The sequence below is a fragment of the Nicotiana tabacum genome, chromosome 9, assembly GCF_000715075.1.
Source record: "Nicotiana tabacum cultivar K326 chromosome 9, ASM71507v2, whole genome shotgun sequence".
Taxonomy (NCBI): Eukaryota; Viridiplantae; Streptophyta; class Magnoliopsida; order Solanales; family Solanaceae; genus Nicotiana; species Nicotiana tabacum.
In genome coordinates, this window is record NC_134088.1 from 52,907,848 (window position 1) to 52,934,887 (window position 27,040).

The following is a 27,040-nucleotide window of genomic DNA, read 5'->3' on the forward strand; positions in this document are numbered from 1 at the left end:
TAAAGTCCTGGGGAAATCACTTTCTAATACTGCTAGGCAAGAATGGATACGAAAGAGGAAGAATAAATATCAACGAGATAAAAGAGGGCACATTATTGATGAAACGGTGGGTAAAGAGGTGATCAATGTGGAGGATAAGGTCAAGGAGCAAGGTATGTCAACAAAGAATAAATTTGCTACTTTAGAAGTTAAAGAAATTGACCAACCAACATTGAGAATCACTGATGGAAAGGGAGATGATAAGGGCAAGGAAAAGGAAAAGAATCAACTGGAAAACGAATCAAACAAAGCAAAGGAGAAGAATCACTTGAAAAAGGTTAGAGATTCCAGCTCTAATCCTAAGGAAACTGGGATTACTTTAGAGGCAAAGGAAGGTACTTCAAATCCTTCTCGAGAAGGGGTTCATAAGGAGGCAGCTGTTTCAAACCCTAATCCCAAGGATATTGGGAATGAGGTCGATATAAAAAAAAGAAAGAACAGTAACTGGGTTGCTATAAGGTTTGGAGCTGCTCGTAAAGACATCAATGTTATCACAAATTACTCATGCCAAGAGACACCTTCACAAACAAGAGATGATTGTTCAAGGGGATTGGGAGCTACTGAAGCTACAAGTGATAGAAGAGCATCATGGGGGGAAGAAGTAGAGGAGCTGGAGATCAACAATGAAGCTGGAAAAAAATGCAAAAAATAATGCCCTAACTAGCAACCTACAAACAAAGCAACAGGGTGGTTTTGAAGAACTTGCTATAGGAAACTCTAGTGCAGGAAACTAAGGTTGATGTTTTATAAACAACCACAATGCAACATACAACAGGTTCAATTGGAGTAGGTAATGGGTCATCTAAAGAAGCTAGAAGCAATGAGGGAGCAGGTGGAGAAGGTACAATGATGAATAAAAGCAATGGAACAGTGAACCCTAACATAACTAGGCAGGTATCTTCCACAGCTGCAGCTCAAGCGATTGATGAATTAGGAGTAGGACCTATTGACAACACTCATACAAGGGTCTTAAATGAGTTAGTGGGGTCAGAGCATCAAACAGTTACTGGTAAGATGGGTGATCTCAATGGAACAGTAAATTCTGCAATTGGTGCAACAATGACTCCTAGTCTAGGGTCAGTTTATGAGCTTCAATTCATGGCTATTAAGGAGGCTATTTGTGATAAAGAGCAGAGCAGGCAAGTGATAAATCAGGAGCAAATTAAGCAGTCCATTATTCATAAAGCCTCAGGTGCTATTGAGGCAGTTGCCGTAGCTTGTGCCTCAGGTGTTGCGCAACCAATGCAGATTCAGATCAATGTGCTATTAGTGTCACCTAATCAGATTCTACACGACATTATCAAACACAATGTGGTACCTATGGATATTCAGAATACAATGTTAGGGCAAGTGCAGTTTGAGGATGAAGGTAAAGATGAGTCTGTTGCTGGCAACTTTAAGTCAATAACTAGAGAGGCAGATCTTTCTCCTAGAGTTGGAGACAAGAGCTGCAAGAAAGGAAAGAAGCAAGGATAGCATAAAGAAGTACAACAACCTAAAAGAATTTTGCCCAAGAGGTCAGTATGACAAACCCAATGATGATCAAAGCTTTGATATGGAACATAAGGCATGTGAAGACTCAACAGGCCTTCCAGATGGTGATCAATATGCAAAGGGAATTTGGATTCTTTGTGGTTGCTTTGATGGAGCCATTTTAGAATTCTAGACACATTCAAAGATATAGAATAAGACTCAATATGGAGGTTGTTTTTGCTAAGCTAAATGGGAAGATTTGGTTGTTTTTTGATGCTGTAGTAGTATGGAAAATAGTCATGAACACTCATCAGCAAGGTACTATCAAACTGTATCACCAGGACATTGGCCAACACATTATGTGTACTTTTGTATATGTTAAATGTTCTTCATTGGAGAGATTGGAGTTGTGGGATAGTCTTTATTACCTTGCAAGTGATATGGAGTTGCCTTGGATGGTAGGTGGAGATTTTAATGTGTTGCTTCATGAGGATGAGAAGATAGGTGGGCTTCCAGTCCATCCTCCTGAGTATGAAGACTTTGCATTTTGTGTGAATTCAAGTAGGCTGTTTGATCTAGGCTACAAGGGTAGTCCCATCACTTGGTGAAATGAAAGACCAAATTGCAGAATGTATTTTCAAGAGGTTGGATAGAATCCTTGTGAATTTGCCTTTCCAGAATTTGTTCCCAACTATTAAAGTTGAACACCTAATCAGAATTGGCTCAGGTCATGCTCCCTTGTATATGAGTTATGGTGAACAACGATCTAACTATATTAAGCCGTTTACGTTCTTAAACTTCTGGGCTAAGCATGAGAACTTTAAAGAGGTTGTGAGGCAGAATTGGTTTGCAGACTTCCTTGATGATCTTTTCCTCATGTTCAAATAGAAGTTGAAGAGGGTGAAGGCTGCATTGGCTAAATGGAGCAAGAATACCTATGGAGATATTTTCAAGCAACTTGCAATCAGGGAAGATATTGTAAGGGTGAAGGAGATGCTATTTGAAGAAGAGCCAACTGTGGAGAATAGAATTGTTTTACAAAAAGCTCAAGCTGAATTGAAGAGTTACCTAAGTATTGAAGAGCAATATTGGAAGCAGAAGGCTGGTATAACATGGTTCACTGAAGGAGACAGGAACACTAGATTTTTTTACAATTATGTAAATGGCAAGAGGAAAAAACTACAGCTGAAGAGGATTCAAGACAACAATGGAGCATGGGTTGAAAATCGAAAGGCTTTGGCTAAGGCTGATGTGGAGTTCTATGAGAGACAGTTCACACAAGAGGAAGATCCTGCAGATTTATCTTTGCTAGCTAATGTACCTACCATGGTGACAGGGGAGCAGAATTTTGAACTTGTAGATATCCTACTATGGAAGAAATGAAACAAGCTGTGTTTGAACTTAGTGGAGAAAGTGCTAGTGGTCCACATGGATTCACTGGTACCTTTTATAAAGAGTGTTGGGAGATCATTGGCAAGGACATTTATGATATGGTGCTACACTTCTATGGGGGAGCTGTATTGCCTAAATCTATTACTCACACTAACCTAGTGCTGCTGCCAAAGAAGCCTATGTTTCAAACTTTCTTAGATTTGAGGCCTATAAGCTTAAGCAATTTCATTATCAAAGTGATATCAAGAGTGCTTGGCAGAGTTGAATGACTATGAGAAGATTTCAGGGCAGTTGATCAATAAGGCAAAGAGATTATATTATATGCACTCTAAGGCAGCCAATGCACTGTTCCAAACAGTTGGGGATCTCACAGTCTTCACTAGAGGTGCATTTCTTATTACTTATCTAGGATGCCCTATATTCTATACCAGGGGGAGGAAGGACTATTATGATGATCTTATTAAAAAAGTGAAAGCTAAATTACATTCTTGGAAAGGGAAGCTGTAATATTTTGGAGGCAAGGCTGCTTTGATAAGTGGTGTTCTTCAAAGTATGCCTATAAACATGCTCTCAATACTAAATCCACCTAAGAATATCATAGAACATTTACATAAACTATTTGTAAGGTTCTTTTGGAGTACAAAGGAGGAAGGGAGAAGCAGGCATTGGGTATCATGGCATGAGTTGTGTCTTCCAAAGGAGGAAGGAGAGCTGGGTTTAAGATCATTGTTTGATGTCTCCAAAGCATTGTTTGCAAAGCTGTTGTGGAGGTTTAGGACCATAAAGTCTTTGTTGTCAAATTTTATGTGGAATAAATAATGCAAAAAAGAGTTGCCTACAGTAGTAACCTCAAAAAATCTCCAGATTTTCAGCCATCTGTTCTTGAACAAAAATGGTTCGAAACTCGTCGGAAACTCACCCGAGCCCCTCGGGGTCCCAAACCATATATGCACATCAGTTCAAAAACTTAATACGAACTCGCTCGCGTAATGAAAATACTAAAATAACACCTAGAACTACGAATTGGACACCAAATCAAATTAAATTTTTAAGAAAACTTATAGAATTTCTTTTTTAACAACCGGACGTCTGAATCACGTCAAACTAGCTCCGTTTCTCACCAAATTTGGCAGACAAGTTATAAATATAGTAATGGAGCTATACCAGGTTCTGGAACCAAAATACGGACACGGTATAAATAAAGTCAAACATTAGTCAAATCTCTTAAGTCATTAAACCTTTAATCTTAAAATTTTGACAACATGCGATAACTTAAGCTAGGGACCTCCGAATTCGATTACAGACATACGCCCAAGTCCCAAATTGCGATACGGACCTACCGAAACTGTCAAAATACTGATTCGGGTTCGTTTGCTCAAAATGATAACCAAAGTCAACCCAATTGAGTTTAAAGCTCTACTTCACATTTTAATTAATTTTTCACATAAAACCTTTTCGAAAAAATTTAAGGATTGCGCACGCAAGTCGAAAAATGATGAATAGTTCTATTTGAGGTCTCAGAACATAGAATAGTTTATTAAATTTAAAGATGACCTTTTGGGTCATCACATCATACTACACTCTGCATTTCGTGTGCAGATCCAGGTACTTTCGGATACGGCAGTTGCTAGATTTGTGGATTTATTTGTTGGAGACTATCGAGGTAGTTGTTTGGCGTTTGCATACCTTGACTCTCTTTCCTTTCAGTTATTTGTATTGTTTTATATTTCCACACAGTGTTTTATCAGTCACACTATGTTATCACTTAGATGCTCATGTACTCAGTGACACCGAGTTTTGGGAGTGTATTTGTATTAGTAAGTGTGGGGTTTTTCTATTAAATTTAAATATTATGTTTTCAAACGTAAGAGAAATTGTGGTTTATTGAGATTGTCAGCTTGCCTAGTATTGAGATAGGCACCATCACGACATACGGATTTTGGGTCATGATAAGTTGGTATCAGAGCCTAAGTTACATAGGTCTCACAAGTCATGAGCATGTTTAGTAGTCTTGCGGATCGGTACAGAGACATCTGTACTTATTTTCGAGAGGTTGTCGAACCCTTAAGAAAATTTCACTTTCTTGTATTTTATCATGTGAATTTGTTAATTCCGAAAACTAAATTTCTGTTATTTTATTCTCTCACAAATGGTGAGGACACATACTACCGGATCGGATGGCCAGCCACCGGTGCCACCAGTTAGGGACGCGAGAGGTCGGGAGGTCGAAGTGTAGCTCGTACAACAGTTCGAGCAGCACCTATAGAACCACCAGTTACTCCAACTCAGGAGCAGGTTCCAAATATAGTCGAGACAGTGGGGCTAGCTCAGGCACCAGTTATGCCTATTGTGATTCCAGGCCTTCATGAGGTTTTAGCACAAATTATGATTGTTTGCACTGGCCTTCCTCCGGTGGTTTCGGTTCAGGCCGCATCATCCACTTCTTAAGCCGGGGGAGGTACTTATATCCCTGTTGCCCATACTCTAGAGCAGGTATTGCAAGGACTTCAGATATCGGGGACACTACCAGTCCAGCCGTTGAAGCTGCTCAGGCTCAGGTGGGTCCTATTATGAATGAAGAGGAACATAAGAGGTTGGAGAGGTTTGGGAGACTCCATCCTCCAACTTTCAGTGGAACTGAGTCAGATAATGCTCAGGATTTATTGGACAGATGCCAACGGATGCTTCGTACAACGGGTATTCTGGAGACCAGTGGGGTCTCATTTACTACTTTTGAGATGACCGAGGTAGCCTTCATATGGTGGGAGACTTATGAGAGGAGCAGACCAGTTAGTGCAGCACCATTATCATGGTATGAGTTCTCCGTATTATTTTTGGAGAAGTTTGTGCCACAGACCCGCAAAGAGGAACTACACAGGCAGTCGAGTATTTACGTTAGGAGTACCTGTTCGTGACTCAGTATGAGATGCGATTTTCAGAATTGGCTTATCATGCAGTTTGGTTGGTTCCCACTGAGAAGGAGATGATCAGGAGGTTCATTAATGGCCTTAACTATTAGTTTCGTTTTGTTATGACTCTGGAAAATGTAGTGGGTGTTAAATTCTGTGAGGTGGTTGACAGTGCTCGACGACTAGAAATGGTCCGAACTCAGGAGCGTGAGGAGAAAGAGGCTAAGAGGTCTCGTGGTCTGGGTAATTCTAGCGGTGTTCCTTCTGGGGGGGACAACCCTGTCATAGTAGGGGTCGTCCTTATAGGCCCGCTCAGATGGCTCATCCAGCTCATCGTTGCGCATCAGCTAGCCATAGTTCATACAGTGCTCGACCAAGTCAGTCTTCTCTTAATGCACTTCCAGTTCAGAGTTCATCTAGTGCACCATCAGTTCATGGTTCATATGTACCAGGTTCTTCTGGTAGTTATTTTGGTTCTCGAGGTCCACTTCAGTACTTGCCGATATTCTCAGAGAAGGGTTGTTTTGAATGTGGAGATTTGGGTCACATAAAGAGATATTTCCCCCGCCTTTCGGGAGGTTCAGCTTAGCAGAGGAGTCAGACTACGACTTCAGCACTAGTTGCTTCACCACCCACCCAGACAGCTCGGGGTGGGGCTCAGTCAGCTAGGGGTCGCCCAAGAGGGGGAGGCGGATCAGGTGGCGGTTAGGCCCGATTCTATACTATTTTTGCCAGGCCAGATGTTGTTGCTTCAGATGCAGTAAACACATGTATTATCTCAGTATGCCACAAGGAAGTTTATATATTATTTGACCCTTGCTCCACATATTCGTATGTATCATCATATTTTGTTTGTTATCTAGACATGTCCTGTGAGCCCTTAGTTTTACTTGTTTGTGTATCTACGCAGGTGGGCGATACTATTATTGTGGATCGTGTGCATCGGTCGTGTGTGGTAACTATTAGGAGATTGGAGACTAGAGTTGATCTCTTATTACTTAGTATGGTTGATTTTGATGTAATCTTGGGTATGGATTGGTTGTCTCCATGTCATGCTATTTTGGACTGTCATGTAAAAACTGTGACATTAGTGATACCGGGATTACTGAAGGTCGAGTGGAAAGATTCTCTAAATTATGTCCTCAGTAGGGTAATTTCTTATTTGAAGGCCCAACGTATGGTTGTGAAGGGGTGTTTGTCATATTTGTCCTTTGTGAGAGATGTTGATGCAGGCACTCCTACTATTGATTTTGTGCCGATAGTGCGAGACTTTCCGGATGTATTTCCTGTAGACCTGCCGAGTATGCCACTCGACAGGGATATTGATTTCGGCATTGACTTGGTGCCGGGCACTCAGCCCATTTCTATTCCTTTGTATCGTATGGCACCAGGAACTTCTTGATTGGAAAGGGGTATTTTTCATATTTGGCCTTTGTGAGAGATGTTGATGCAGACACTCCTACTATTGATACGGTACCGGTAGTGCGAGCCTTTTCAGATGTATTTCTGTAGACCTGCCGGGTATGCCACTCGACAGGGATATTGATTTCGGCATTGACTTGGTATCAGGCACTCAGCCCATTTCTATTCCTCTGTATTGTATGTCACTTAGTTGAATTGAAAGAATTGAAAGAGCAACTTCAGGAACTTCTTGATAAAGGGTTTATTAGCCTAGTGTGTCACCTTGGGGTGCACCAGTTCTATTTGTGAAAATGAAAGACAGTATTTATGCGGATGTGTATCGACTATAGGCAGTTGAACAAAATTACAATCAAGAACAAGTATCATTTGTCGCGTATTGATGATTTATTTGACTAACTTCAGAGAGCGAGGGTGTTCTCCAAAATTGATTTGAGATGTACCACAAGTTGAAAATTCGAGATTTTAATATTCTAAAGACGGTAATTTGGAACCGTTATGGTCACTATGAATTTCTCGTGATGTCTTTTGGGCTGACCAACGCCCCAGCAGCATTTATGCACTTGATGAATAGTGTATTCCAGCCGTATTTTGATTTGTTTGTCGTAGTATTTATTGATGACATCCTGGTGTACTCACGTAGACAGGAGGAACATACACGACATTTGAGTATTGTACTACAGAGGCTGAGAGAGGAGAAACTTTATGCCAAATTCTCTAAGTGTAAGTTCTGGCTTAGTTCGGTAGCATTCTTGGGACACATAGTGTCTAGTGAGGGCTTCTCGTATATTGCATCGCCTATGATTAAATTGACCCAGAAAAGTGCTCCATTCATATGGTCAAATGAGTGTGAAGAGAGCTTTCAGAGAGCTTTCAGAAGCTCAAGACTGCCTTGACCACATGTCCAATTCTAGTTTTGCCTTCAACTTACGAACTCAATCATAGATAATTTGTATTAACAAGTGTAATTACAAACTCAATAGGATTGACAAACCGACCACAACCCTGGAATCTATATCCCCCTGGTTACGTGTTTGAATTTTGCAATAGTAGTTGTAATAGAAAAGTTAAACTTTTGATCATCTTGGACGGTAAGTTGATTTTAGTTTGCTTAGTTAACGATTAATCTAAGTCTCTGTGGGTTCAACATCCTACTTTCGAGTCATTTTATTACTTGACGGCCATGTAAACTTGTGTGTACTTGGGGAACCAACAAATAGTGTAAAAGCACGAAGGGTGATGCCGTGTCATTTTTATTATTTTATACTATCATTGTCATTATGAGAAAGAGTGTAAAAGCACGAAGGGTGTTGCCGTGTCATTTTTGAGTGTAAAAGCACGAAGGGTAATGCTGTGCCATTTTCAGTAAGTGTAAAAGCACGAAGGGTGGTATCGTGCCAAAAGAGAGTGTAAGCACGAAAGGTGATGCCGTGCCAATTATTATTATTTATTTATCAAATTATGGGAGGAATGAGAATAAAAGCACGAAGGGTGATGTAGTGCCATTTTCATATTATCAGTTGCTCATTTTATTGTTGTGGAATTAATTGGCTGATGAGTGATACTTCTCCTGCTGAAATTATTATATCATCCCCCTTCTCATGCTCCCTCCCAAATTTATAAAGTGTTATTTATTGTATTATTGTTGCTTCGTATTTGTATATACTTGTACAGGTTGTTTGCGTATGTGTCCTGTCCTAGCCTCATCACTACTTCGTCGAGGTTAGGCTCGAAACTTACGGAATACATGGGGTCGGTTGTACTCATACTACACTCTGCACTTCTTATGCAGATTTTGGAGTTGGTCCCAACGGCGTACCATAGACTTGCTCGGATTCAGCTACCCAGAGGAGACTTGAGGTATAACTGTACCGCATTCGCAGTTCTGAAGTCCATTTCTATCTTATCATAGTTGTGTATTATCTTTCAAACAACTTGAATTTTATTCAGAACTTTATTTGAATTATCCTAGTAGCTCGTGCACTTGTGACACTAGATTCAGGGATGTATTTTGATGATTCGGTTGATGTGGTCTTCCGCACTTTATTTCAGTAATTGACTTCCACTTAAATTGATTTGTTTAAAAATGGTTAAGACTTTTCTAATGTTGGCTTGCCTAGCAAGTGAAATGTTAGGTGCCATCACGGACCCAAAGGTGGGAAATTCGGGTCGTGACAGTTGGTATCAGAGCACTAGGTTACTTAGGTCTCACGAGTCACGAGCAAGCTTAGTAGAGTCTGAAGGATCGGTACGGAGACATATGTACTTATCTTTTAGAGGCTATGAAGTTTGGAAATAATATCACTTCTTTTTTTAATTCTACCGTGCGATCTTATTCTATCATCGATGATTGAACCATTCTATTCTTATTCTCTCGTAGATGGTGAGAACACGTAATACATCTACCGATGGACAAGGACCAGACCCTCGGTGGCAACTATGACTAGGGGTAGAGGCCGAGGTCGAGGTCGTGCCAGAGGCCAAGGTAGAGGTAGAGGCAGAGCACAATCTAGAGCTCGAGCAGCAGCACCCATAGTAGAACCTCAGGTGGATCTTCAGGAGGAGGTTCCAGTTCAGACTGTACCGGTTGAACCAGTTCAGGTCCCGGAAGGATTCATAGCTACTCTAGTACTTTAGGATGCTCTAGTCCGTTTGGTGAGTCTTATGGGGGGCATGGCCAAGAATGGTACATTTCCAGTAGCACCAGCCGTCTCATAGGCTGGGAGAGGAGCACAAACTCCCACTACTCCCGCTCCGGAGCAGATAGCTCCCCCGTATAGTAGAGACGGAATAAAGTGCAGTATTAAACATAGATATAAGCATAAGTAAAGTTTTAAAATACCATAATTGAAAGTAATTTTGCCATGCCCTAGACAGTATATGTACTTAGCTGCTCATACTAAGTACGCATACTGCCAACATGGCTCTGATACCAAGTAGATACGGAATGTAAGATGCCTTTAATCTTAGGCGTACATATGTGTGGCTTGATTTGTTCGACACACAAAGGTGGTCGACAATCAATAATGGGTGGTCCGGCTTTTCAAAAAGTAAACAGTAAAAGTTGTTTTCTTTCTAAAAGTGAACAGTAAAAAGGATAAGATTCCTTTCTTGATGCAGACTTCTCGGTCGTGGTTGATGTAGACTTCTTAGTGGTAATTGGGGTCCATGTATGCCAAAGCTATTCCCTTTGGGTCGCACATGTCTCCGTTACTGCTTTCTCCTGTAGAAGCAGCATCTTCAATCAATTGCATGATCTGGCTTTCTTCATAGTTATCTATGTTTTGTAAGGCTTGTTTTAGCTTTTCTTTGAGAGCTGTCTTGGAAGATGAAGCTTTGGTTGAGCTTTGCTGGATGTTCTTCAGAACTTTGAGGACTTGTTGTTTAGGAGTCAACCCTTTGATCTTGACTTCTTTGGACAAATATTTGATTCTATCAAATTCTGCCTTAGTAAAGTTCCAACTGATAATGAAGGAAATTCATTTTTGGATAAAATATTTACACATTTTAATGTGCTCAAGTAAAGTAGAGATGGCTTCTTTAGTTTGAAAATCATCAAACCTGTTGAGGAATTGTTATGGGAGGATTTCTTTGTTTCCTCCGAATAGGTTCCACCACTTGTAGAACCACCTGGGAATTGTAGCCTTAGTGACTTCTAGGCTATATTTGACAAACCAAGTATGTCCTGGTCTATGATATAGGAAATTGAACCAAGCAGCTTTGTAGTCATGCCAGTTGTAAGTTTGGGGACGATGCGTCATGGTTAGTGCTACTGGTGTGTGCAAATGATCTACAAACCACTCAAAAGGTGATAGAATTTTTTTATAGTAATCCTAGAGTAATTAATAAACCCTGGTCTATTATCGCACAAAGTATGTTCTACTTCAATGGAGTCTGTGTCGATGAGAATAGCTTCATAGAACCTTCTTGTCTTGTATGGACTATCAGTATCCACATAATTAAAATCTGTAAAGCATGGTTTGATAAGGTCTTCTAGTCTGAGACCTTCATATTCCTTGTCTAGAGCTAATATGGGTAATACCTGAATGGTTATATAATCAAATTTCTCTTCTTTGTGAAGATCTTCTGATGCCTTCTTTGCTGAAGGGTTGACTGCTTCTGCGAAAGTTTCTGGAACTTTCATGGCGTAGCTTTCCTTGGTCTGAACTGAGGAGCTAGAGGCTGATCCTTTTTCAAAAGGTTTATTAGGTTGGGGGTTGGTAAGTTTCTCTGAGGGAACTGGAAGGGGTACTGGTAATTTTGGATACTCAGCTAGAGCTGTATATCGGTTTTGAAAAGAAAGTTGTGGCCTTTGAGGAGCTGTTGCTTTACTGGGAGTAATTGGAAGAGGAACAAATGGTCTAGCCATTTGAGGTTTATTGATTTCCTTTCCTTTGGAAGGGGTGTTAGGCTTGAAGGGCCCTTAATTTTTCCCTATAAAAATTCTCTTGTTACAAAATCAAGTAAAGAATTATTTTCTCCTTTAATGAAATCAATTTTAAAATCAAAGCTAGATAGTAGAGCTTGCCATCTAGCAAATATCTGTTTTGAAAGAAGATTTTTGACATCTTTTTGAAGAATTTCTTTAGCAGACTTACAGTCTACTCTTACTAAAAATTCTTTGTTAATAAGATCATCTTGAAATTTAGTAATACATAGTACTATAGACAAGACTTCTTTCTTAACAGTATAATAGTTTTTCTGAGCGGAATTCCAGATTCCTGAAGTAAAACGAACCAGTTGTTCAGAGGACTCAGTGGAAATCTGTTGTTTAAGAATACCTCCGTAACCTATGTCTGAAGCGTCCGTTTCAACAATCATAGAGGCTTTTGGGTTAGGGATTCCTAAGCAGGGAAGGTTTTGTACTAAACCTTTGATCGGATGATAGACTGTGTTTGTTCTGAACTCCAAGGGACTGGATTCTTCCTAAGTCATTTGTAAAGAGGTTCACAAACCTGTCTGATGTTTTGGATAAAATCAGCAACGTAGTTGAGACTTCCTAAGAATCTCTGGAGCTGAGTCTTATCAATAATCTCATTAGAAAATTTGGATGAGAACTCAATGGCTCTACAAATGGGTTTGTAAGATCCTTGATATAGGTCATGACCTAAGAATCTAATGGATGTTTGGAAGAGTTTAATTTTCTTGGCACTAAGGACCAATCCATTTCTCTTAACAACTTTGAGAAAAGTGTTGAGATGCTTAAAATGAGAATCTATGTTTTCAGAGAAGATAAGAACATCATCTATGTAAACAATAGACATATAACTATAATCGTTAAAGATGGAGTTCATGATGTTCTGGAACTCAGATGGGGCATTCTTGAGTCCAAATGGCATTACATTTCATTCGTATTGACCGAAAGGAACATTAAAAGCCATTTTGTATCTGTCTTTCTCGGCTACTTGAATTTGCCAGAAACCAGATTTCATATCGAACTTACTATATACATTGGCCTTGCAAGTTTTTTTCAAGAGATCCCTTTTATTAGGAATGGGATATTTAATCCATTTAAGGACAACATTCAGGGGTTTATAGTTTATAACTAAGCGTGGAGCACCTTTTTCTTTTTCTGCACTTTTGTTAACATAAAACGCAGAACAACTCCAAGGAGATTTAGAGGGGCGGGTAATATTATTTTTAAGAAGATTTGAAATCTCAGTTTTGCAAGTTTCCATCATTTCATGATTCATTTGAATAGGTCTCGCTTTGGTAGAGATGACATGTTCATTGAATCCTTCAATGTAAGGAAGTTCGACTAAATGCTTTTTTCTTTCCCAAAAAGCGTTAGGAAAATCAGAGCATATTTCTTGTTCAAAATTATTTTTAAGATTGGCTATTTTAGTAACCGTCTCCGGGGTTTTAAAAATCTGCTCGATTTTCTTAACTTTTATTTCATCCTTTAAAAAGGTTACATGCTGAGACAGTTTGTTTATACGAAAAACAGTGTTTTTTCTAATAAAATTACTTTCTTCTTGTGAAAGAGTTTTAACAAAAGGAAAATGTAATTCTTAACCATCTTTGGACGTCCATATCTCTTGAAGTATAGACGTCCAGAGATGGTTAATACTCGTGAAGTATAGACGTCCAGAGATGGTTAAGAATTACATTTAGGAAAAGAATTACATTTTCCTTTTGTTAAAACTCTTTCACAAGATGAAAGTAAATTTATTAGAAAAAACACTATTTTTCGTATAAACAAACTGTCTCAGCATGTAACCTTTTTAAAGGATGAAATAAAAGTTAAGAAAATCGAGCAGATTTTAAAAACCCCAGAGATGGTTACTAAAATAGCTAATCTTCAAAACAATTTTGAACAAGAAATATGCTCTGATTTTTCTAATGCTTTTTGGAAAAGAAAAAAGCATTTAGTCGAACTTCCTTACATTAAAGGATTCAATGAACATGTCATCTCTACCAAAGCGAGACCTATTCAAATGAATCATTAAATGATGGAAACTTGCAAAACTAAGATTTTAAATCTTCTTAAAAATAATATTATCCGTCCCTCTAAATCTCCTTGGAGTTGTTCTGCGTTTTATGTTAACAAAAGTGCAGAAAAAGAAAGAGGTGCTCCACGTTTAGTTATAAACTATAAACCCCTGAATGCTGTCCTTAAATGGATTAGATATCCCATTCCTAACAAAAGGGATCTCTTGAAAAGAACTTACAAGGCCAATGTATATAGTAAGTTCGATATGAAATATGGTTTCTGGCAAATTCAAGTAGCCGATAAAGACAGATACAAAACGGCTTTTAATGTTCCTTTTGGTCAATACGAATGGAATGTAATGCCATTTGGGCTCAAGAATGCCCCATCTGAGTTCCAGAACATCATAAACTCTATCTTTAACGATTACAGTTATATGTCTATTATTTACATAGATGATGTTCTTATCTTCTCTGAAAACATAGATTCTCATTTTAAGCATCTCAACACTTTTCTCAAAGTTGTTAAGAGAAATGGATTGGTCGTTAGTGCCCAGAAGATTAAACTCTTCCAAAATTCCATTAGATTCTTAGGTCATGACCTATACCAAGGATCTTACAAACCCATTTGTAGAGCTATTGAGTTCTCATCCAAATTTCCTAATGAGATTATTGATAAGACTCAGCTCCAGAGATTCTTAGGAAGTCTCAACTATGTTGCTGATTTTAGCCCAAACATCAGACAGGTTTGTGAACCTCTTTACAAACGACTTAGGAAGAATCCAGTCACTTGGAGTTCTAAACAAACACAGTCTGTCATCCGAGTTAAAGGTTTAGTACAAAACCTTCCCTGCTTAGGAATCCCTAAACTAGAAGCCTCCATGATTGTTGAAACAGACGCTTCAGACATAGGTTACAGAGGTATTCTTAGACAATAGATTTCCACTGAGTCCTCTGAACAACTGGTTTGTTTTACTTCAGGAATCTGGAATTCCGCTCAAAAAAATTATTCTATTGTTAAGAAAGAAGTCTTGTCCATAGTACTATGTATTACTAAATTTCAAGATGATCTTATTAACAAAGAGTTTTTAGTAAGAGTAGACTGTAAGTCTGCTAAAGAAATTCTTCAAAAAGATGTCAAAAATCTTGTTTCAAAACAGATATTTGCTAGATGGCAAGCTCTACTATCTAGCTTTGATTTTAAAATTAATTTCATTAAAGGAGAAAATAATTCTTTACCTGATTTTCTAACAAGAGAATTTTTACAGGGAAAAAATAAGGGCCCTTCAAGCCTAACACCCCTTCCAAAGGAAAGGAAATCAATAAACCTCAAATGGCTAGACCATTTGTTCCTCTTCCAATTACTCCCAGTAAAACAACAGCCCCTCAAAGGCCACAACTTTCTTTTCAGAACCGATATACAGCTCTAGCTGAATATCCAAAATTACCAGCACCCCTTTCAGTTCCCTCAGAGAAACTTACCAACCCCCAACCTAATAAACCTTTTGAAAAAGGATCAGCCTCTAGCTCCTCAGTTCAGACCAAGAAAAGCTACGCCATGAAAGTTCCACAAACTTTCGCAGAAGCAGTCAACCCTTCAGCAAAGAAGGCATCAGAAGATCTTCACAAAGAAGAGAAATTTGATTATATAACCATTTAGGTATTACCCATATTAGCTCTAGACAAGGAATATAAAGGTCTCAGACTAGAAGACCTTATCAAACCATGATTTACGGATTTTAATTATGTGGATACTGATAGTCCATACAAGACAAGAAGGTTCTATGAAGCTATTCTCATCGACACAGACTCCATTGAAGTAGAACATACTTTGTGCGATAATAAACCAGGGTTTATTAATTACTCTAGGATTACTATAAAGAAAATTCTATCACCTTTTGAGTGGTTTGTAGATCATTTGCACACACCAGTAGCACTAACCATGACGCATCGTCCCCAAACTTACAACTGGCATGACTACAAAGCTGCTTGGTTCAATTTCCTATATCATAGACCAGTACATACTTGGTTTGTCAAATATAGCCTAGAAGTCACTAAGGCTACAATTCCCAGGTGGTTCTACGAGTGGTGGAACCTATTCGGAGGAAACAAAAAAATCCTCCCACAACAATTCCTCAACAGGTTTGATGATTTTCAGACCAAAGAAGCCGTCTCTACTTTACCTGAGCACATTAAAATGCGTAAATATTTTATCCAAAAATGAATTTCCTTCATTATCAGTTAGAACTTTACTAAGGCAGAATTTGATAGAATCAAATATTTGTCCAAAGAAGTCAAGATCAAAGGGTGGACTCCTAAACAACAAGTCCTCAAAGTTCCGAAGAACATCCAGCAAAGCTCAACCAAAGCTTCATCTTCCAAGACAGCTCTCAAAGAAAAGTTAAAACAAGCCTTACAAAACATAGATAACTATGAAGAAAGCCAGATCATGCAATTGATTGAAGATGCTGCTTCTACAGGAGAAAGCAGTAACAGAGACATGTGCGACCCAAAGGGAATAGCTTTGGAGTACATGGACCCCAATTACGACGAAGAAGTCTGCATCAACCACGACCGAGAAGTCTGCATCAAGAAAGGAATCTTATCCTTTTTACTGTTCACTTTTAGAAAGAAAATAACTTTTACTGTTTACTTTTTGAAAAGCCGGACCACCCATTATAGATTGTCGACTACCTTTGATTGTCGAACAAATCAAGCCACACATTTGTACGCCTAAGATTAAAGGCATCTTTCATTCAGTCTATATAAGACCTCATTTCCCATTGTAAGAGGCATCGAAAAATTTACCAATTTTCGAAAACCTCTCCCCCTCTGTATTCTCTTAATTTACGCTGCTATGTTTTAATTGATTCAATAAAACTCTTGTAAGTTCTTAAGGGCTTTTCTTACTGTTTTCTAATTTTTTAATACTGCACTTCATTTCGTCTCTACGAGCTCAGGCAATTTGAAGAAACTGTAGTTGAAGAGGGCAAAGGAAAGGAGCAGGTTGGTACTGCAGCAGCTACTATAAAAGTTCTAACTAGCGGTAAAGTCCTGGGAAAACCACTTTCTAATACTGCTAGGAAAGAATGGATACGAAAGAGGAAGAATAAATATCAACGAGATAAAAGAGGGCATATTATTGATGAAACGGTGGGTAAAAAGGTGATCAATGTGGAGGATAAGGTCAAGGAGCAAGGTGTGTCAACAAAGAATAAATTTGCTGCTTTAGAAGTTGAAGAAATTGACCAACCAACATTGAGAATCACCGATGGAAAGGGAGATGATAAGGGCAAGGAAAAGGAAAAGAATCAACTGGAAAACAAATCAAACAAAGCAAAGGAGAAGAATCACTTGAAAAAGGTTGGAGATTCCAGCTCTAATCCTAAGGAAACTGGGATTACTTTAGAGGCAAAGGAAGGTACTTCAAATCCTACTCAAATCATAAGGAGGCAGCTGTTTCAAACCCTAATCCCAAGGATACTGGGAATGAGGTCGATATAAAAAAAATAAAGAATAGTAACTGGGTTGCTATAAGGTTTGGAGCTGCTCGTAAAGACATCAATGTTGTCACAAATTACTCATGCCAAGAGACACCTTCACAAACAAGAGATGATTGTTCCAGGGGATTGGGAGCTACTAAAGCTACAAGTGATAGAAGAGCATCATGGGGGGAAGAAGTAGAGGAGCTGGAGATCAACAATGAAGCTGGAAAAAAATGCAAAAAATAATGCCCTAACTAGCAACCTACAAACAAAGCAACAGGGTGGTTTTGAAGAACTTGCTACAGGAAACCCTAATGTGCAGGAAACTAGGGTTGATGTTTTACAAACAACCACAATGCAACATACAACAGGGTCAATTGGAGTAGGTAATGGGTCATCTAAAGAGGCTAGAAACAATGAGGGAGCAGGTGGAGAAGGTACAATGATGAATAAAAGCACTGGAACAGTGAACCCTAGCATAACTAGGCAGGTTTCTTCCACAGCTGTAGCTCAAGCAATTGATGAATTAGGAGTAGGACCTATTGAAAACACTCATACAAGGGTCTTAGATGAGTTAGTGGGGTCAGAGCATCAAACAGTTACTGGTAAGATGGGTGATCTCAATGGAACAGTAAATTTTGCAATTGGTGAAACAATGACTCCTAGTCTAGTGTCAGTTTATGAGTTTCAATTCATGGTATTTAGGAGGCTATTTGTGATAAAGAGCAGAGCAGGCAAGTGATAAATCAGGAGCAAATTGAGCAGTCCATTATTCATAAAGCCTCAAGTGCTATTGAGGCAGTTGTAGTAGCTTGTGCTTCAAGTGTTGCGCAACCAATGCAGATTCAGATCAATGTGCTATTAGTGTCACGTAATCAGATTCTACATGACATTATCAAACACAATGTGGTACCTATGGATATTCAGAATACAGTGTTAGGGCAAGTGCAGTTTGAGGATGAAGGTAAAGATGAGTCTGTTGTTGGCAACTTTAAGGCAATAGCTAGGGAGGCAGATTTTTCTCCTAGAGTTGGAGACAAGAGTTGCAAGAAAGGAAAGAAGCAAAGATAGCATAAAGAAGTACAACAACCTAAAAGAATTTTGCCCAAGAGGGCAGTATCACAAACCCAATGATGATCAAAGCTTTGATATGGAACATAAGGCATGTGAAGACTCAACAAGCCTTCCAGAGGGTGATCAATATGCAAAGGGAATTTGGATTCTTTGTGGTTGCTTTGATGGAGCCATTTCACAATTATAGACACATTCAAAGATATAGAAGAAGACTCAATATGGAGGCTGTTTTTGCTAAGCTAAATGGGAAGATTTGGTTGTTTTTTGATGCTATAGTAGTATGGGAAATAGTCATGGACACTCATCAGCAAGTTACTATCAAACTGTATCACCAGGACATTAGCCAACACATTATGTGTACTTTTGTATATGTTAAATGTTCTTCATTGGAGAGATTGGAGTTGTGGGATAGTCTTTATTACCTTGCAAGTGATATGGAGTTGCCTTGGATGGTAGGTGGAGATTTTAATGTGTTGCTTCATGAGGATGAGAAGATAGGTGGGCTTCCAGTCCATCCTCCTGAGTATGAAGACTTTGCATTTTGTGTGAATTCAAGTAGGCTGTTTGATCTAGGCTACAAGGGCAGTCCCATCACTTGGTGAAATGAAAGACCACATTGCAGAAAATATTTTCAAGAGGTTGGATAGAATCCTTGTGAATTTGCCTTTCTAGAATTTGTTCCCAGCTATTAAAGTTGAACACCTAATCAGAACTGGCTCAGGTCATGCTCCCTTGTATATGAGTTATGGCGAACAATGATCTAATTATATTAAGCCTTTTACGTTGTTAAACTTCTGGGCTAAGCATGAGAACTTTAAAGAGGTTGTGAGGCAGAATTGGTTTGCAGACTTCCTTGATAATCCTTTCCTCATGTTCAAATAGAAGTTGAAGAGGGTGAAGGCTGCATTGGCTAAATGGAGCAAGAATACCTATGGAGATATTTTCAAGCAACTTGCAATCAGGGAAGATATTGTAAGGGTGAAGGAGATGCTATTTGAAGAAGAGCCAACTGTGGAGAATAGAATTGTTTTACAAAAAGCTCAAGCTGAATTGAAGAGTTACCTAAGTATTGAAGAGCAATATTGAAAGCAGAAGGCTGGTATAACATGGTTCACTGAAGGAGACAGGAGCACTAGATTTTTTTACAATTATGTAAATGGCAAGAGGCAAAAACTACAGCTGAAGAGGATTCAAGACAACAATGGAGCATGGGTTGAAAATCGAAAGGCTTTGGCTAAGGCTGATGTGGAGTTCTATGAGAGACAGTTCACACAAGAGGAAGATCCTGCAGATTTATCTTTGCTAGCTAATGTTCCTGCCATGGTGACAGGGGAGCAGAATCTTGAACTTGTAGATATCCTACTATGGAAGAAATGAAACAAGTTGTGTTTGAACTTAGTGGAGAAAGTGCTAGTGGTCCACATGGATTCACTGGTACCTTTTATCAAGAGTGTTGGGAGATCATTGACAAGGACATTCATGATATGGTGCTACACTTTTGTGGGGGAGATGTATTGCCTAAATCTATTACTCACACTAACCTAGTACTGCTGCCAAAGAAGCCTATGTTTCAAACTTTCTCAGATTTGAGGCCTATAAACTTGAGCAATTTCATTATCAAAGTGATATCAAGAGTGCTTGGCAGTGTTGAATGACTATGAGAAGATTTCAGGGCAGTTGATTAATAAGGCAAAGAGATTATATTATATGCACTCTAAGGCAGCCAATGCACTGTTCCAAACAGTTGGGGATCTCACAGTCTTCACTAGAGGTGCATTTCTTATTACTTATCTAGGATGCCCTATATTCTATACCAGGGGGAGGAAGGACTATTATGATGATCTTATTAAAAAAGTGAAAGCTAAATTACATTCTTGGAAAGGGAAGTTGTAATATTTTGGAGGCAAGGCTACTTTGATAAGTGGTGTTCTTCAAATTATGCCTATACACATGCTCTCAATACTAAATCCACCTAAGAATATCATAGAACATTTACATAAACTGTTTGCAAGGTTCTTTTGGAGTACAAAGGAGGAAGGGAGAAGCAGGCATTGGGCATCATGGCATAAGTTGTGTCTTCCAAAGGAGGAAGGAGGGCTGGGTTTAAGATCATTGTTTGATGTCTCCAAAGCATTGTTTGCAAGCTGTTGTGGAGGTTTAGGACCATAAAGTCTTTGTTGTCAAATTTTATGTGGAATAAATAATGAAAAAAAGAGTTGCCTACAGTAGTACAGTTTAGGAAATGATCACATATTTGGAAACAAATGCTGAATGATAAACAGGAAGTGGAGCATGAGATTTGATAGGAGATGAAGGCTGGTACCACTAATGTTTGGCATGAAAACTGGACAAGTCTAGGAGCACTGTAGCACATAGTACCTCCAGATTTTCAAATTAATGAGGAGTTAGAAGAGGTGGTTGAACTAAGACAAGAAGATGGTTGGAATGAGGAGTTGATTGACCAATCATTTACAGAAGACATTATAGATCACATCAAGCAATAGGTACAGTTTGAAGGAAGTGATGAATTCTGGGATAGTCCTTGGTGGAAACCTACTACTTCTGGCGAGTTTACTGTGAGTAGTGCTTGGCATCTTGTAAGGCACATGGCAAATCCTAATCTGGAATTCAAAAATATGTGGATAAAGGGACTGCCATTCAAGATCTCTTTCTTTCTCTAGAGGTTATGGAGATTCAAACTGGCTACAAATGACATTTGGAGAAGGCAAGGGTACATTTATATGTCCAGGTGTTAGTGCTGTACAGCACTACAAGAGGAGTTCTATAATCATCTCTTCTTGGCTGGAGTTACTGCAAATATGGTGTGGATGACCTTTCTAAATACAGCTGAGATCACTGTTCCATTGGTGCAGGTACATCAGGTGATTAGGGTATGGTGGAATGCTAATTGTTGTCCAAAGTTGAAGCCTCTATATCAAGCAGCTCCTACAATCATTACTTGGGAACTTTGGAAGACGAGAAACACAAATAGGAATGGGGGATCAGTGTCTTTGCAAAGAGTCATTCATGAGATCAATAAGACATTGTACTTATTGGCAAACACTAGGTATAGTTGGCTACCTCACATACCTTATCTTTGGCCGGATATGATCAAGTTCTTTGAGGAGTACAAGCCTATTATTGTGACCAAAAGAGTGGTATGGAAATTCCCACACATTGGATGGTACAAGTGCAATACAGATGGAGCATTAAGAGGTAACCCTGGCCCTAGCTCCATAAGTTTTTGTGTGAGAGACAGTGCAAGTGACTTGGTGTATGCTAGGTCACAACAATTGGAGGAAATAACAAATATAGTAGCTGAGGCTAGGGCAATTAGGGATGGACTGTCTTTTTGTATCGACCATGACTTGCACCCTCTTATAATGGAGACAAACTCTCTTGTGATGAAGAAGATTATTGATGGAGTTTGGGATCCACCTTGGTGCATTGTGGCTGAAGTTAAGAGAATCAAGAAGTTGAAGGAGCATTTCAATGTCATATTCCAGTATGTGATGCGGGAGGAAAATACACTGGTAGATTTTTTAGCTAACCTTGTTTTCTCTTTTACAGGTACACTCTAGTTTCATTCCTTCTCTGAACTACCTATTGCGGGGAGGAGACTTCTCAACCTTGATAAATCACAAATTCCTAATCATAGGGTTAGGATTGAAAAAAGAAAGGCACCTAATTGATGATTAGGTATGGTAGTGCATTGAAGTTGTTTATTAGCATTGGAAATGGTGATCAATCAAGCTACATCTTGAAGTCCTGAAAATTGTAGTACATGCTGAGTTTCAGAGCAATCACATGGTACTTGGAAGGTAGGTTAGTTCCAGAAGTGGATGGTGTTGGTTGGAGAGTCACATATGCCATGTCCTTTGGAATGAAAAACTTGGCGCCTAGTGAAAGCGTTAAATGTACTACTTTGTTTTTCCCTTGGCTTGTGGATACACACACCACCATATGTTGGGAGTTGACTACGATATCTATTGTAATAGTTAGTATTTGCAGACTTCTTAGCTTTAGCTTTACAACTTTTAGTTTTGGTGTAGGACAAATTGTAAACATTGGATTCCTATTTTGGTTTATTATATATATTAGCCACTAGGCATCCAGCCTAGTGGTATATTTGCTAAAAAAAAGAGGCTATCTTGGGTGTAATCTCGCAAGGATCATGTTGGACTTATCAAATGTGAGTTTTGGGATCATCTAGAATCTGATTCGAGGTGGGACAACTGCTGTATTATTTTTTACTTGTTTCGGAATTTAGTTACTTTTTCTCATAAGGGTTTGGAGCTTAGATTTGGGCAATTTTGGAAGGAATTTTCACATTTATATTGGGATAAGTAATTTTGACCCGAATTTGATTATTTTACATAATTCTCTCTTTGATTTTGGCGTTTGATTGATGAATCTAAAAGAGAAATTGGAGTTTTTTGGTCAAAACTTTTCTAAAGTGAAAAATTAGATTTTGAACATTGATTCGGAGTCAGATTTGGATGAAACTAGTATGGTTGGAATCGTATTCGAATGAGTTATCAGAATTTGTGAGTTTTGTCGAGTGCCAGGGTGTGGGCTCGGGTTGAGTTTGAGTATTTGATTAAAGATTCGACCTTTATCATTTGAGTTTGTTTCCTATAGCACTATTTGATATTTTGAGTTGCTTTTGGCTAGTTTCGAGCCGTTCAGAGGCCGATTCGTGTGTGATGGCTCTTCTTAAGTATCGATTTGGCTTGCTTGAGGTAAGTATCTTACTTAAACTTGGTTGAGGCACTAGTTGCCTAAGTTATATGTGATAGCTACATGTGCTCCAGGGTATTTATTCATTCTCGGAGTAGTGTTTAGGCTATTGTATACCTTGAGTTGATTGCTAAGCTTCATGTTATGATGTTCCTCCTATTGTACCCCTTTGTGAGCTATTTGTACTGTGTTTGAGGTTACATAGAGGTTAATCTTCTGAATGAACCGGACAAATTGCTACTTTCGTGATGTAATTGTCTGATTGAGATGTGATAGCATACTTTGCACATGCCTACACCACAACATGTCACTTATACCAGTCCAGGAGTATGAAAATTTGATGTTCATTGATCATGTACATGTATTCTTGTATATCTGCTTTCTGTGTGATATGAATTGGACTAGAAACTTGTGATCACGCCGAGCGGATTGCATTATTGAGCTTGTGACCACGCTATGCGAATTGTGATATTGAGCATGTGACCACGCCGGGCGGATTGTAATATTGAGCCTGTGATCACACCGGGCAAATTGTGATATTGAGCTTGTGACCACGCCAGACAGATTATGAGAGCACGTGAGCTATCCGCGCAACATCTGGATATGGATCTATCTGTCACGCCCCGAACCTAGGAGCGAGACAAGCACCCCGTGCCTCACCTAACCTGGCGTACCAAATTGCGACTAAGGGACTCTGAACACATAATGTCATACTTTGGCCATGGGGCCACCTTGCAAGACAATTTGCGAAGCAAAATATAAAACTGAATGGAAACTAGCACTAACTAAATATCAATATAAAGCTAGGCCGACAAGGCCGTCATAGCTACTACAGCTGACAAACCACCAATTTATACAAACCCAACATAATGCACTAACCAACAGGATATGCCTACAAGCCTCTACTGATAGATGTACTGTGATCGGAACAGGGCCCCGACCTACCCATAACATATATACAGATATACATAAGATGTACACAAAACTCTAGTCCTGGCAACTCCGAAAGACGTGGAGCTTACCGATCAGGCGGAACTCGGAAAACACCTACTGAGGAGGTCTACCCGTCTGTCTGTCTGAACCTGCACGCATGAAATGCAGCGCCCCCAAAAAGGGACGTCAGTACGAAATAATGTACCGAGTATGTAAGGCAATAAAATAACTGAAATCTGAAACTGAACTGATAATATGATAACTGAAATTAACTGGGAGTCAAAGATGATCTGGAGATATACTTACCTGCTGATACTGACTCAACTCCTTCAATATAGTAAGTAAAATAATTGTACGGCCTTATAAGGCTCGGTATATATAACTGCTCTGCCATAGTAGGCTCGCTTATAGGCGCTCGGCCATACTAGGCTATGTATCTCGACCATGCTGGGCTCGCTCATAGGCGCTCGGCCATAGTAGGCTCGGTATATAACTTTCCATCTGATCAGAGGTTGCCCAATAGGGGCCTGCCCATCGATTATAGCTCGATGGTAATGAAAATACTGTAATACTGTATATATAGGCTTGCTGCTCTCTTGACTGAAAGAAGACAATACTAAAATTGAATATAGAGTCTCGATAAGGAATAATATTGTAACTTATGAGACTAGAATAGTGTGAATAAATTCATGAATATGAACTTCTCTTTTTGTCTCATTACTAACACATGTAGCTACGAGATCATGCCAAAATGAAGGAAGGCTTAGCCTTAACATACCTTATCACAATCTTTTCAATCACCAAGTTGAACTCACCTCTTCGCACCTTAATCTACAAGAATGATAATAATACTATCGTTAAGTTATGAAAGGTACAACTATCGCACAACGAACGACAAACCTATTTTGTATTAAAACGGGCAGCATCTCCCCTATAATATGCCCTTCCTCCAACTTCAAGATAACACCAACAATACAAGGACAGAACAATAACAACATATATACATCATTTTCCAGCCCTATATACACCATCAAATGCTACAAAACAGCCCAACACACCCCAATCTCTTCGTACACAAAATGACCACCGTAGTAGTGTCAAACGACCCGAAAATGTTATGACGAACGACCAGCCAACCACCCTACATTTATATGGTGTTTATAAACCCCCTTCCTCCTCCAAAACTCCACAAAATAGTAATAAAACACGCAGCCCAACAGCAACACAAAACAGTCCACAAAACAGTCCGCTACAAGTGAATAACTCGAACTCACGGCTTCCGATCACCATCCCGTGAGTTCTTACAAGTATAGAACGACTTACCATGAATTTACAGAAGAAAAAATGGATGAAAGAGAGCAGTAAACTCACCTTATTTGTTGGATAACTCAGCTCCTATCTTGGTTCTTCAAACTCTAAGTTTTACCTCCAATTGGAACTTGAAAGGGAGAGAAAATCAATTAGGGTTTGTGGGAAATTTTTGGGAGGATTCTTTGCAGAGCTTATGTCTGGTTATTATGCTCTATTTTAAGTCTAATATATGAAGAAAATAGGCCCTTAAAAGGCCTCTTTGGACGACCCGAAATGGCCCATTTTTGGGCTTTCATTTAAGCAAGTAGGTGACACACCTACTTGTCACCTAGCAGCTTGCGCAGTATCGCAAAAATGCACATATCTCTCTACTCCGATGTCGTATTGACAAATGGTTTAATGAGTTGGAAAATAGACTCATAGATCTTTAATTTGATGTGTGGAACACACCATAACTCTAAGTATATTGGGAGAAAATTGCAGTTACATTTGACCCAAAGTTTCAGTAAAACCTATGAATGTAACTTGTGATGACTTTCATCGACTTTTGTTCCACAACTCGCTTGACTTAAAAACATAACACACGGATGTAATACGACTAATATAAATCATAACATAATCTCTTTATCATGTTAATCACCCTAGTCTCACCCCAAAGGTACATGTTATAACATTCCCAACTTGTCGACTTTCGATGAAACATTGTTTTATTTAATTGCTTTAGCGTCTGAACTGTCCAACCCTCTTTGTACTTGTTGTTCATGATCTTCAATATTTGTAACCTCAGAGGTAACATGATTAACTTACTTTATATACTTTTAAATATTATCTCATTTTTTTGTCCTACATTAGTTTGCTTACGACGCATTTTTACATACGAAAATATAGGGTGTAACATCACTCCCCCCTTGGGAACATTCATCCTCGAATGTTTACTCTTGGAGACTTTGGAAACTTTTTCCAGAGTATCCTTCGTACACTAGGTTAAAACCAACCTGCACGTAGCCAGAAACATACTATGCATGCCACACATGGCCAATCTTTATAAATAGCAGCAATTTGCCTCACCGACCGTAAATCATAAATATTGAAAGTGAAAAATAAAAGCTTACCTGATGACCTGCTAGCCTACATAGAGCTATGTTGTAGCGTCCCATCTCGAACCATATCTTCATTTTGAAATAGGTGGGGGTATTTAGACTTCATTTCTTCCTCCGATTCCCACGTCATCTCTTCTACATTCTTGCTCCTCCATAAAACCTTTACGGAAGCTACCTCCTTATTTCGTAGATTGCGGATTTGTCGGTCTAGGATGGCAACTGGAATTTCCTCGTATGACAAGTCCTCTGTAATCTGTACATCATCCGTGGGCACCACTCGGGTAGGATCGCCAATGCACTTCCGTAGCATAGATACGTAAAAAACCGGATGGACAGACTCCAATTCTGAGGGCAACTCTAACTCATAAGCTAGTTGGCCCACTCTCCGAATGATCCTATAAGGCCCAATATACCGTGGGCTAAGCTTTCCTTTCTTGCCAAACCTCATCACGCCCTTCATAGGTGATACCTTTAAGAATACCCAGTCATTAATCCTGAACTCTAAGTCTCGTCGCCGCACGTCAAAATATGACTTCTGACGACTCTGAGCTGTCAACAGTCGCTCCCGGATAACCTTTACTTTCTCTATGGCCTGCTGAACCAGGTCTGGACCATGTAACCCAGATTCTCCAACATCAAACCACCCTATAGGAGATCTGCACTTACGCCCATACAAAGCCTCGTACGGAGCCATTTGGATACTGGAGTGGTAACTGTTATTATATGCAAACTCGAT

General features: G+C 39.2%; 2 protein-coding genes across 2 annotated transcripts; both read left to right on the top strand.

Moving 5' to 3' along the window:
* Positions 1 to 2,121: 2,121 nt before the first annotated feature.
* On the top strand, positions 2,122 to 2,895 carry LOC142163906 (uncharacterized). The gene is made up of 2 exons (XM_075221059.1): positions 2,122 to 2,340; positions 2,401 to 2,895. Exons 1-2 carry the CDS (start codon positions 2,122 to 2,124, stop codon positions 2,893 to 2,895), a joined length of 714 nt encoding a protein of 237 aa, XP_075077160.1.
* Positions 2,896 to 18,276: 15,381 nt separating this feature from the next.
* Positions 18,277 to 19,597, top strand: LOC142163907 (uncharacterized). Its single transcript, XM_075221060.1, has 3 exons — positions 18,277 to 18,765; positions 19,103 to 19,231; positions 19,313 to 19,597. The coding sequence occupies exons 1-3, from the start codon at positions 18,277 to 18,279 to the stop codon at positions 19,595 to 19,597; spliced, it is 903 nt and encodes a 300-aa protein (XP_075077161.1).
* The last annotated feature ends 7,443 nt before the right edge of the window (positions 19,598 to 27,040 follow it).

Coding starts and splice junctions, on each gene's coding strand:
- LOC142163906 (XM_075221059.1), top strand. CDS start 2,122: ATGAAAGACCAAATTGCAGAATGTATTTTCAAGAGGTTGGATAGAATC. Junction 2,341..2,400: donor AGCATGAGAACTTTAAAGAG/GTTGTGAGGCAG, acceptor ATGTTCAAATAG/AAGTTGAAGAGGGTGAAGGC.
- LOC142163907 (XM_075221060.1), top strand. CDS start 18,277: ATGATGATCAAAGCTTTGATATGGAACATAAGGCATGTGAAGACTCAA. Junction 18,766..19,102: donor ATGAAGACTTTGCATTTTGT/GTGAATTCAAGT, acceptor ATGTTCAAATAG/AAGTTGAAGAGGGTGAAGGC. Junction 19,232..19,312: donor TATTTGAAGAAGAGCCAACT/GTGGAGAATAGA, acceptor TATTGAAAGCAG/AAGGCTGGTATAACATGGTT.